General features: G+C 34.5%; 1 protein-coding gene and 1 long non-coding RNA gene across 10 annotated transcripts in view; one reads left to right on the top strand and one right to left on the bottom strand.

Moving 5' to 3' along the window:
• ARHGAP24 (Rho GTPase activating protein 24) overlaps window positions 1–13,467 on the bottom strand; it is a 662,096-nt gene that overhangs the window by 10,599 nt on the left and 638,030 nt on the right. For all 9 annotated transcript variants that reach the window (XM_040479190.1, XM_040479180.1, XM_040479183.1 and 6 more), the window contains 3 exons: window positions 12,353–12,485; window positions 9,420–9,493; window positions 6,765–6,886 (listed from right to left, as the gene is read on the bottom strand). In XM_040479190.1, the coding sequence (XP_040335124.1) occupies window positions 6,765–6,886; window positions 9,420–9,493; window positions 12,353–12,485 (329 nt within the window). The remainder of the gene's footprint in view (window positions 1–6,764; window positions 6,887–9,419; window positions 9,494–12,352; window positions 12,486–13,467) is intronic.
• LOC121033107 (uncharacterized) lies at window positions 1,752–8,661 on the top strand. Its single transcript, XR_005791708.1, has 3 exons — window positions 1,752–2,722; window positions 4,702–4,777; window positions 7,711–8,661. It is a non-coding gene; the product is annotated as an uncharacterized LOC121033107 (long non-coding RNA).

Below are 13,467 nucleotides of genomic sequence, written 5' to 3' on the forward strand. Positions count from 1 at the left end.
AGAAAAATAGACACTAAAGGACAAAAATGTTGACTGATTATTAAAATTTTTTTTAACATTTATTATTTTTAGAGAGAGAGAGAGAGTGAGAGAAAGACAGAGAGACGGAGTGCAAACGGGGGAGGGGCAGAGAGAGAGGGAGACACAGAATCCGAAGGAGGCTTCAGGCTCTGAGCTGTCAGCACAGAGCCCAACACAGAGCTCAAACTCATGGACCCAGAGATCATGACCTGAGCTGAAGTTGGACGCTTACCCAACTGAGCCACCCAGGTGCCCCAAAGTTGGTCTATTATTAAAAGCAGCAATTTATTAAAAAATCAGTGGATTTTTATGGTTTTATGGCATATTATCTGAAATCTCAAAATGTATTTTCACATATTCCTCACTGACTTACAAGCTGAGCTCCCCATCCCTTACAACTGGCTGACACCATTAAACAGGCTTCTCAACTAGTTTCCTAACTCGGAGCCCCTTCTCCCTCAATAATATAAGACTTATTAAGTATTAACTTATTCATATGCCCACAATAGAGTGGTAATAGGTTAATGTAAACCTCAATCATCTTTGCCTTAGCTTGAACTATACTAATTTGATGTGTTAATTGGGGTTTATATGATGTTGGTAAAAGCTCCTGGGAATAGTCTCTGAGAAATAAACATAGCAAAACAACTAAAATGTAAATGTAGTTTCTACATAAATGTAAATGTAGTTTACATTATGTTAGTTAATGTAGTAAATGTAGTTAGTAAATGTAGTTTCTAGATAAAATACCTAAATTGAGATTTGGTAAGGAAAATGATGACAAGAGCTTTTGACGATGCAGATTTCTGCCGAAACAGCTACTAATTGTGTAGCTGTCAGAGAGTAGAGGCCTGATATGGAGTGAGGCCACTCTTCAGCTTAAAGCAACGTCTCAGCAAAATTTGACTCTGTATAATTCAAAATCATGTTCTGAATATGAAAAAATGTGTTAAATCCATCTGTATCCTGCACACTTTTGTGATCATCCAAAACTTAACGATATATTTAGATCAAGAATCTTCAATGTGCCAGGTCTGATGCTGGGCCAGTGTTGCTCAAACATTAATGTTCACTAAAATTTCCTGGAGATTCTGTTCAAATGTAGGCATTAAGTGGGCCATAAAATTTTACATTTCTAACCAGCTCCCAGATGACACCAGTAATGACAGAATAATATAACTGACATCACCTGGAAGCTCCAAAACTGCAGATCTGAATAGAACCTACATGTTAACAATATCCCCAGGTGATTCCTATGTCTGTTAGAGTTTGAGAAACACTGTGTTTGGTGGAGATATTTCACTTATATCTCTTAAGTTTCTCAAAAGGCTATGAGATAGGACTTAAAATTTTTCAAATGAGGTTCAAATTGAGGTTCTGAGAGGTTAAGCTGTTTGTTCAAGGCCACATAGATGATAAATGACCAAGGTTACCAGTTTTATACTTCAACTTTTTACTCCAAAGCATGCACTCATCCTATTATGTTTCAGCTGTTGGAATTTAAACTGTTGTAGTATCAAGTAAACTTGGGGTTGTTCTAAATAAGAAACCAAATAGGGGCACCTGGGTGGCTCAGTTGGTTAAGTGTCTGACTTCAGCTCAGGTCACGATCTCATGGCTCGTGAGTTTGAGCCCTGCATCAGGCTCTGTGCTAACAGTTCAGAGCCTGGAGTCTGCTTCAGATTCTGTGTCTCCCTCTCTCTCTGCCCCTCCCCAACTTTCATCCTGTTTCCGTCTGTCTGTCTCTCTCTCAGAAATCAATAAACATTAAAAAAAAAAAAGAAAGAAACTAAATAAAAGACATCTATTGAATCAGAGTTGTGGAAGAAAAATGACTCAATAAAATTAATGGTATCATAAACCCATCTTTCCTTTTGAAGCAACCTCTGACTTTGTCATCCTAGTTTCAGTGCATATAGGAGTGAATCTGAGGAAAAAATTTTAATCGAGTTAAAATGGCTGTCAACAATGTCGCTATGTACTATGTAAAGACATGTGTACTTAGTCCTATTTTACTATTTGCTCACGTGACAGACACACTTTCAAATATTAGCAGCCTCTATTATATATGACTTTGCCTAGTACTTTGGGAAAATGGAGCTTTTTCCCATCACTGGAATATTAAAATTTGAAGCATTTCTGCTTCTCACTATAGTTATGAACTATGTGGGGCATTTAATTCATCAAAGAGAGATATCCCCAAGGTCTCTGTGATGAGTCTGTGAATAGCCATGCCAAAGTTACCTGCCACAATTATAGAGTGAGTGTCAGGACCCAAGCAATTTAGAAATCTCTTTCTTCTATCTTGGGAGGCTTTGCTTTCATCTAGTCTCAAGAATAATAAATTGCAATAGTTCTTGTAAAGGGACTTTCTTTCAATTTTTATATCTATTTAGGATAGACTAGCTTAGTAATGATGAAGTATGTGTCACTATATACTCTATCTTTTTTCCTTTTATTTCCTCCTGTCATTCTCTTCCTTAGGATGCTAATGAAAAACATGAAGCCCAAATAATGAGGTCAGAGTTGTTACAATCACCAGCCCATTCTGAAGAGTCCAAGCAGATTTGGGGTGTCCCACTGAGCTACATGATCCAGAAATTCCCCCTGGCTCATATATTTTTATAAAGGTTGAATTTAAATACCACATTATAGGTACTTCTTCATGAGAATTGGATAAGAATTCAATTTTCCTTGCAAGGTAACTACGCACATTAAGATAGACTTACATGTACACAGAAATATATGGCAGTGTTCTATGAAAGGTAGTTTCAACTTGTATTTTTTGCAACGAATAATCTTGTATATGTGTAATTTTGTACATGTACAGATATATGATGAATTTTGATAAGTGACAGTTCTGGAAATACCATCTAATCATGAAATAGACAATTCCCTTGTGCTTATTTGTAGCCAATTCCCTATCCACACTTCCCAACCATGACAACCACTGATATGCTTTCTAATTCTATAGTTTTTCTTTTTTTTAGAATTTCATATAAATGCAATTATACCATATGAAGTCTTTTGTGTCTAGGCATTACTCAGTGTAATACTTTTGACATTTATCCATATTATTGCATGCATCAACAGTTCATTCTTTTTATTGCTGGGTAGGATTCCATTTTATGAGTGTACCCAAAATTGTTTATGCACTAATTGATCGACAGTTGGTCTGTTTTCAGATTGGAGCTATTAAATACGAAATAAAGTTGATATGAACATTAAAGTTTTGGTTGAACATGTTTTCTTTCTATGGGGGTAAATATTAGCACACTGCTCTGCTGGGTCTTATAGTTAGTAAATAATTAAGTTTGTAAGAACCCACCTACCTCTTGCAAAATGGCCCAAACATTTTATATTTCTACCAGCCAAACTTAACATTTTCAGTCTTAATTTTATACTTTGTAGAGGATGTGGAATAGTAGTTCATTACAGCTTAAATTTGCATTTCCCTAATGACTAAAAATGCTGAACATCTTTCCATGTGTTATTTGCTATTTCTTTATCTTTGATGAAATGTCTAATTCAGATCTTTCACCCATTTTTTTCATTGGGTTCGTTGTCTTATTATTTCTATGAGTTATTTATATACTTTTAAAACAAATTCTTTAATCAAATATTTGATTCACAATATATCCCCATTCCTGTGACCTGGGTTTTTGTTCTCTTAAGGATATCTTTTTGAAGAGCAAAAGTTTTAATTTTGATAAAGTCCAACTTATCAACTTATTTTTATGGTTAGAGATTTTTATGTCCTAGTAAGTCTTTGACTAACACAAAGTCATAAGGTTTTTTTCTCTTCTGTTTTTCTCTCTAAGTTTTATGCTTTTAGCTCTTACATTTAGGTCTATGAACATTTCAAGTTAATTTCCTGAGTGATGTCAAGTAAGGATAGAGGACTATTTAATGAATATGCAATTTTTCCAGCATCATTTGTTCAAATGACTATTCCTTTCCCACTGAACTAAATTGGCACATATGTCAAAAACAAATGATGATGTGTGTGCATCTATTTCTGGACTCTCTTTTCTATTGATCTCTATGTCTTTCTTTATATTGGTAAGACACTATCTTGATTATTTGTGGTATTATATTGAGTCTTAAATCAAGTATCATATTTCAACTCTGTTTTCCCTTTCAAGTTGTTTTTGCTATTCTAGATAATTTTTATTTCCATGTAAGGTTTACCTTCAGATTGTCAATTTCTAGAAATAAATTTTTTTCTGGATTTTTTTGTGAGAATTATATTGAGACTATAGGTAAACTTTAAGAACATTAATATCTTATTGATTTTGACAATTCTAATTGATGAACATAGTATATTTCCTGATTTATATAGTTCTTTTTTCATAAATGTTTAGTAGTTTTCAGGATATGTGTCCTGTACATATTTTCTTAAATATATCCCTAATTTTTGACATTTGTGTTGTCCTAAAATTATATTTTTTATTTCAATTCCAATTGTTGAATGTTAGTGCATAGAAATACAAAGAATTTTTATAAATTGACATTGTATCATGTGACCATTAGTTCATTTATTATAGTAACTTCACTTGTAGATTCTCTAGAATTTTCTATATAAATTATCATGTTGTCTGTGAATAAACAGAGTTCTACATCTTCCTTTCCTAATATGTATGCTTTTTATTCCTTCCTATTACTTTTTGCTCTGGCTAGGATTTCTAGGAGTGGTAGAAGGAGGCAATCTTACCTTATGTCCAATCTTAGGGGGAAAGCATTCCGTCTTTCACCAGTAAGTACAATATTCTAACTAAACTTTTTATAGATGAACTTTGTTAAGTTACTTTTATTTCTTATTTGCTAACAATCTTTATCATGAATGGCATTATATTTTGTAAAAAAAATTTTTTGGTATCCATAGAGATGATTTTTTTTAATTTAGAAAAAAAAAAGATTAAAAAAATTGATTTTTAAATGGCTAACCAAATTTTCCTTCCTGGGATAAAATCCACTGGCCTTGATTTATTATCCTTTGTATATGAAGCTGAAGTCAGGATATTAGGGCCAGAGACTTTAAAATATAGCAAATAAAATAAGAGTAAAGATTAAATATGATGCCTAGGGAACCTATTTGGTTGATAAAACTGTCAAGAAATGCAAGGAAGTGATTGATACAAACGTCTGTGTAGTAAAATAGAGTTATAAGTTAAGTGGGGGAGGAAGATGGAGCAACAGGGCACAAGAGAGAGACTTCTGTGATGCCTAAAATGTTATATTTCTTGACCTAGGTGGTGATTTCTAGAGTATCTGTCTTATATAAATTCACCAACAGGGCACTGGGGTAGCTCAGTCAGTTAAGCTTCAGATTCTTGATTTTAGCTCAGGTCATGATTTCATGGTGATAAGATTGATCTCCTGGTCAGGCTCCATGCCCTTCCCATGCACACACGTACCCGCTCTCACTCTCAGGCTCTGTCTCTCTCTCTCTCTCTCTCTCTCTCTCAAAAAAAGTGTGTGTGTGTGTGTGTGTGTGTGTGTGTGTGTATATACATATATATACATATATATACATGTATATATACATACATATACATATATATACATGTGTATATATACATATATATGTATATATACATATATATACATGTGTATATATACATATATATACATGTGTATATATACGTATATATACACGTGTATATATACATGTATATGTACATATATATACATACATATGTGTGTGTATGTATGTGTATATATATACATATATGTGTGTGTGTATGAGTGTGTGTATATATGTTATTGATGGTTTTCCTTATCATATGCATTTTATAATAAAAAAATTTTTGAGAAAACAATAAAGTATCTTTAAGCTTCCTATAGCTTCAAATTTTATATTTTCTACTGTCTGCTAAACTCTTCCAAAAGAAATTAAGGTTTCTGGACGAACTAACTATCTTACTGCCAAAAATCTGATGTTAAATTGATATCAGACTAAATATTTGATGAAGGAAATGAAGCTTTCTTTCTTTCTTTCTCATAAGACACAGAAGAATGAAAATCTTAGAATTTTCAAGAAAGGAACAGTATCAAGAATATGTTTTGTTCTAAATAACAGAGTGAAGCTAAAAATAATCATTCTTTCTCTTTCCTCTTCCTTATTAAATTCTTAACTGTTCAATTAGTCCAAACTTTAGAAAACAACGGTATACTAATGGCCATAGGTAAGAAAGGTACTCAAGCAGGAAGGCCTGCTGGAAACAAACAGAAGTAGAAGTTCATTGTGGAAAAGAATCTGAAGCATTTTATAATCTAGAAAACAAGAATTCCCTTATGTTTCAACCCACAGATTAATAAGCAGCATTATCTTACAGAGGACCATATTTTTCTACCTCTTGAAATCAGTCAAGCAAAACCAAAATTAATAAAAATATATTAACAAAATAGTAACTTTTTGAATTTTCTGAAAATTGCATGGGGCTAAAAAAATGAACTAGATATTTCTAGTTATCTTGCATAATACTTTACAGATGATTTATGGAAACTCCATTTATTCTTGTAAGGCCATCGAGGAATCTTTTAGTAAATTATTATATTTAGTAAATTCAAAAAATGCCTGACTTTCAAAGAGAAGATTTTGCCTTAGAAGAACTTGAACCCATAAATGGAGTTACCATGGAGTTACTTATTTCCCTAGTTTCCTCAGAGAATAGGTTCAGACCAACCAAAAACCAGGTGATTGTTCTCTTGATGAGAGTGTAAGATAATCATTTCCTTACCCTCCATGATGGTCAAAGGATCTTCCACTTTAGGGCGCAGGATATTAGGGCCAAAGACAGTGGCCAAGTTCTGCACACTCATTTTGTTAACTCCAGAATAGGATTGCACTTCATCCAAGAACCTGTTGGATATAAGAACGTGAACAAAACAATGGGATCAAACTTGTTTGTCAGTGGAAGAAAATGGGTTATCGGGAAATTTATTAACTATAATATGTTCAAATACAATTATGGAGGCAAAATTATTTAGAAACTCAAACATCTCTCAGTCAAATGTGGAGAAAATATATTGCAAATGATTAAGGATCGAACTTGAGGGATCATATCAAATATCACCTTTGGCCTGGCTTGGCTTGGTTTCCTCCGTCAATCACAGAAACAGGTGTGTTTAGATAATGCTAATATGGACTTGAGATTCAGGAATATGGATTTTCTTCCAATCCTTAAATAAAACATTAAATTTATAAATGTATTCAATTCGAGAACTATAAATAAGATCATATGGTATAATCCTTTATTTCAGAGAGGCAAATCAACCCTCTTTGTCAAGTAATTTGTGAGCTTCAAATTTATAGTCTATTAAAAAATGAGATCAAACATGGTTTAAATTAAAACCTTACTTCCACTGATATGAAACATTCTAAGCACAAATTGCTTCAATTTATTAGGTGTTAAAGAATAAGAGGCATGAAATAGACTTTTTCCCGAATGATTTTAGTAGGAGGGATCATTTCTATAGTCTTTTGGCCTTTTTGCATTCCCCATCCCCCTCTTCATTTCTAGATTTCATGGCTTACTAATTGTACTTATGAGACAAAGAAGAAGCGATAAAAAAGAACTTATTATTATTTAAAATAATATATTTTATGTGTCAGTCATTGTGCTAACTTATTAAATTCTCAGAGAACTCTGTGAGGTAAATGATATGATTATCTCCATTTTACAGATGAGACACATGAGGCACCAGAAAGGTTAAGAATATTCTCCAAGGACACAGAAGTAACAGGTGGCAGACCTGAGATTTGAACCCAGATTGTCTGACTCTAGAGTCTGTGCTCTTGACAACTCCCCTGTGACTTTAAAGAAAGGCCCCTATTCCACATATTCATTACTGTTATACAGTGTAACCTATAGTAAAACTGAAGGACAAAAACCTCAAACTACTATTTCTTATTTGAAATAGCTGAAATTAAAAGCCTGCTTAAATGTTTCAAGAGAAGTTAAGTTTTCCTGTTGAGGAGCTAAAGATTTGTAATATGGTTCTCAAGAAAGAGCCTTTATCCCTTTTACTTGAAGAGATTGTTCCTCTTTCTCATCCAACACAACAGCTTGAATTAGTCCAAAGTCTTGGGACGGAACCCCTATGTGTTAGTGAATCTATGTTATCAGTGAAACTCATTTATTTCCTTTTTAAATTATGAAACCTAAGCTCATATTTGCTTCCTACCGTCACCAGAAAAAGTTATGGTAGAAGGTTTTGGAATTTCTTCTCAGTTACAGTTGACAGTGAACTCCTCAGTGTCCAGCATTAGTCTTAAACTACATAGTTCCCAGTCTGCTAAGCATTTATACAATCATGACACAAAAAGTACATGCAAATAATATAGTGTACTGAATTAAAAAATTGAATTACTTAAAAATAAACTGGGAAGCTTCCATTTAAGATACCTACAGTGATGTATAGTGCCAATCACCATCTCTCTTTTAAGATTTAAGATGCGTCAATTTTATATCTTCATTTTTTTTAGGTTTAATTTAAGTTCCAGTATTGTTAACATACAGTGTAATTAGTTTCAGGTGTACAATTTAGTGATTCCATGCTTACATACCACACCTGGTGATCATCACAGCAAGTGCCCTCCCTAATCCCCATCACCTATTTCACTCATTCCCCCCACCCACCTCCCCTCTGGTAACCATCAGTTTGTTCTCTATAGTTAAGAGTCTGTTTCTGGGTTTGCCTCTCTCTTTTTTTCCTCCTATGACTGTTTTGTTTCTTACATTCCACAGACGAATGAAATCATATGGTTTATTAAACAGGGGCAGACACGGCACATACCAACCCAGGCCATAAGTTAAATGATCATGAGTGAGAGATTTACCAGGTACAATTATTGTCCTAACAGAATTGAATGATGTCTTTTCAATGAGTCTTGAGGTAGGAGAGGAATAGAAAATAATATTTATGCAATTTAAAAGACAATTTAAATTTAAAAACAACTATGTGAAATGTGTTTTCAGGACTCTTTTACCTAGGAGGAATGCATGGAAAGGGTAAGAAAATTGTATAAAGACACATAAGAAGTCCGTGGTAGAAACTGGACTCCCACGCAGGCCTTCCTCATGCCAAGGGAGATGCTCCTTCTCTTAATTAAAGGTACATGCAGCATGTACAAACAACTTTGATGGAAGTTCAAAGCAACATATCTTTAGTATGTAGAAGTAAGTCAGAATCAGAAACAATAAATTATAAAATCGAGCAATTTTCATGGTCAAAGAAACCTTTGAGATCATCTTGCCAAACTTCTTAATTTTACAGAGGCCAACACCAGAGCTCAGAGCAGTTCAGTGATTTTATTCACTGTCAGAAGTAAATTACTGTCAGGCTAAACATAGTCTTCTTCTGTTTAGTTTTATCTTTAGGACTATTCTTACCTGCAAATATACTTCAGGAGGTTGTAATTGACCACAGGCAAACTCTTCACCTGCTTTGCTAATTCCTTAATGCCCTGAGTACAAAGAAATAGAGAATAAATGTTATTGAAGTGTTAGCCTTGCAATGAAAACAAATACAAATGAGCACACAGGTTTTTTTTTTTTCATTAGTTTCACATATTATCAGTGAAGAATCCTGTCCTGAAAACTTGCCACGATTACAGAGAGCATTTCACAAATATTTTCAAAGATGGGAAAAAGTATTTCAAATATTTCCATAAGTACTCTTTGTGGAGAAATAAATTTCAGTGAAGCCTTTTACCATTCTTAATACTTGCTCACAACTGATTGAAAAGGGAGGACTGCCTCATTTATAATAAGGCTATCTGGGAAAAAAGTAGCTTAATGTAGTGAGAGTCTTTCCCATTTCTGGCATGCCCCAAACATAGACATGTGTCTACTGACAAATAAGTCTCAAGATGGGCCATGTCTAGGATACACTGTTAGGGGTGGGATGGAGAATAAAAAGTCTACTCTTCCTGGAAATTTCACAAAGGTATTAATTGCTTTGGTTCTTCCCATTGTAAAACTTCTTCCAAAATGTAAATGGTCCCAGAAAAGCTAATGGATAATGTAATCTAATCTGTTCTTCTTCCTGAAAAAGGCCAGATGGTAAATATTGCAAGCTTTCTGGGACATATGGTCTCTGTCTCAACTACTCAACTCTCCTGTTGTGGTGCAAAAGCACCCACAGACAATATTACATAATAGAGTAAAACTTCATTTATAAAAACAGGCAGCAATTTCTATAAGAGTGCCAAGAAAATCCAGTGGAGGAAAGAACAGTCTTTCCAGCAAATGATTTGGAGACAACTGGATATCCATATGCCAAAGGATGAAGTTGGACCTTTCCTCATATCATAAACAAAAATTAACCGAATTTGGATCATAGACCTAAATGTAAGAGCTAAAGCTACAGAAGTCTTAGAAGAAAATATAGGAGTAAATCCTGGCGACCTTAGTTAATGCCTTCTTAGATATGACATTAAAAGCACAAGTGACAAAATAAAAATAGATAAATTGGACTTCATCGCAATTAAAAACTTTCATGCTTTAAAGGACATCATCAGAAAACTGAAGAGACAACTGATAGAATGGGAGGAATACTTGCAAATCATATATGTGATAGGAGACTTGTAATCTAAACTGTAAAGAACTCTCGCAACTCAGTAATAATAAAACAAATAATCCAATTAAAACGGGAAAATGATTTGAATAGGTGTTTTTCCAAAGAAAATATGTGAACAGCTACTAAATACATGGAGAGATGTTTAACATCATTAAGCATCAGGGAAATGTAACTCAAGCTCAATTAGATATCAGTTTACACACATTAAGATGGCTGTGATAAAAAAGAGACATAACAACAAGTGTTGGCAAAAATGTGGAGCAGTTGCTCATATTGCTGATGGGAATTTAAAATGATAAAGCCTCTTTAGCAAACATGGAGTTACATATGGTACAGCAATTCTGCTTCCTACGTACATACCCAGGAGAACTGCAGACATATGCCCATGCCAAGCTTTGTACATGAGTATTCACGGCACCATTTTTTTTTAAAGTTTATTTATTTTTGAGACAGAGAGAGAGCATGAATGGGGGGGCGCAGAGAGAGAGGGAGACACAGAATCAGAAGCAGGCTCCAGGCTCTGAGCCGTCAGCCCAGAGCCCGACGTGGGGCTGGAACTTCGGGCCGAGAGATCGTGACCTGAGCTGAAGTCAGATGCTTAACCGACTGAGCCACCCAGGCGCCCCCACAGCACTATTTTTAATAATAATGTCCATCAAACAATGGAAACAATGCACATACTGCAACTGATGAATGGATAGATGAATAAATAAATAAAAGGCATGAAATAATGATAGGTGTTTTAGGGTGGATGAACCTTGAAAAACAGTGAAAGAAACTGGTCACAGAAGACAATATAGTGGATGATTCCATTTATATGAAATATCCAGAAGAGGCAAATCTATAGATACAGAAAGGAGATTAGTAGTTGCCAACAGCTGGGGAAGGTGGGGTCAGTTATGGAATTTGTTATAGGATGATGAAAATGTGCTAAATATTCTAAAATTAGATTTTGATGGTGGTTGCACAACTCTTGAGAATACAGTTCACCCTTGAACTGTGGGGGGTTAGGGATGCCGACCACCCCCACACTCAAAAATCAATGTATAACTTTTGACTCCCCCAAAACTTAACTACTAACAGCCTTTTGTTGGCTGGAAGCCTTGCTGATAAGCAGTTAATTAGCAAATATTTTGTATGTTATATGTATTATATGTTGTATTCTTATAAAAAGTAAGAAAATCACAAGGAAGAGAAAATACATTTAGAGTACTGTACTGCAAAAAAAATCTATGTGTAAGAGGACCCACACAGTTCAAACCCCTATGGCTCGAGGGTCAACTGTATACTAAAATGCGCTGAATGTACACTTTAAATAGGTGATTGTATGATGTGTGAATTATATCTCAAAGCTGTTTAAAAAATGGTAGATAAGATTTGGTAGAAGGCATTGTTGAGAGTAATTTAGGGGGTACATAATGAAAAGGGGAATATGAAATAAGACATCCACTTTATTCATGGAATGTTAGACCTGATGTAGCCCCACAATTAACCAGTTAGAGGAGCAAAGTGGGAAGGAGGGTTCACTTCATTTATTCAGCAGCACTTTTCTTGCTGATAAGGGAGGGGATTAAAAATGGGACCTGTGTTGTGTATGTAATATCTAAATGAGTGTAATGTCAATAAATAGAATGCTGGAAAACAATCCAAGGATGGGGCCAGGGGAAATTTACAAATGAAAAACTAAGAACATTGACAAAAAACCCAAATTAAGGCTTTTTTAGAAATAAATGTACCAACTTACAGCTTCCTCTTCCTTGCTGAGCAGTTTGGCACAGGACAAAAAATCTTCATACTTTGCATAAGGAATAACTGGTTCTGGAAGTTCTCGGAGATACAGTTTAAGAAGTGATGCCACTGTGTGTACATCTGTGTTGCTGTGGAGATAGAAGTGGGAAGATACTCTTTGCAGTAAAATTTATACCATCCGATATATTCTTTCATCAAATACACATCTATAAGTCAGAATTCTGAGTTGCCAATGAAATCCATAAATTCAGCTTTCAAGAAGCATACACTTAGCTAATGCCCATGAAATGCTACAACAGGTGGAGACGACAGGGATCTGGAAGGACTCTTAGAAGCTTCAGTGTGCTTTGAAAATATTCAAAAGTTCAAGCATTTTTCGTTTGTGTGTACTTGATGTTACTACACTTGATCTTAGCCAAAGGCTGAGAAGCGATGTGTGTACCTGATGTTAAGCCAAAGTGTTAACTTTAGGGGCTCCTGGGTGGCTCAGTCAGTTAAGTGTCCAACTCTCAATTTTGGCTCAGCTCGTGATCTCATGGTCATGATCAAGCCCCACATGGGGCTGCACACTGACAACACGGAGCCTTCCTCTCTCTTTGTCCCTCCTCCCTCTCAAAGAAAAATAAATAAAAATTTTAAAAAGTGTTAAAAACAATGCCAATATACCAGACTCTAAATGAAATATAATACAATTTACAAAACATACCAAATCCACCACTATATGCATGTATGTATTCAGTGTCACAATTAATCACTTCTGAGGCTTAGGTTCATTTCTTATTCTTTAGAAGACATTGGTGACTGGTTATAGATATCAGAAACTTAGTGTGACATGTTATAACTTTTTAAGCAGAACTTATTTTGAAGGTGATTGATTTTCAGCATGATTTCTTGTCTAATATTCTAAGATAGTTGGAAATCCTTAGAGTCTTCTAGAAAGAGAAGGAATGTACTACAAAAACAAACAATGAAAACACAACCTGTCCTTTGTATAATGTGCAAAATTTATTTTTATTCCCTGCTGACTACCAGAGTGACAGGATAATTTCCTAAAATACTAATTTACATTTTATGCTATCTCCACGTTAATCCATGAAGACAGAGACAGAC

This window comes from Herpailurus yagouaroundi, unplaced genomic scaffold (assembly GCF_014898765.1).
Source record: "Herpailurus yagouaroundi ecotype Mexico unplaced genomic scaffold, PumYag 28, whole genome shotgun sequence".
Classification (NCBI taxonomy): Eukaryota; Metazoa; Chordata; class Mammalia; order Carnivora; family Felidae; genus Herpailurus; species Herpailurus yagouaroundi.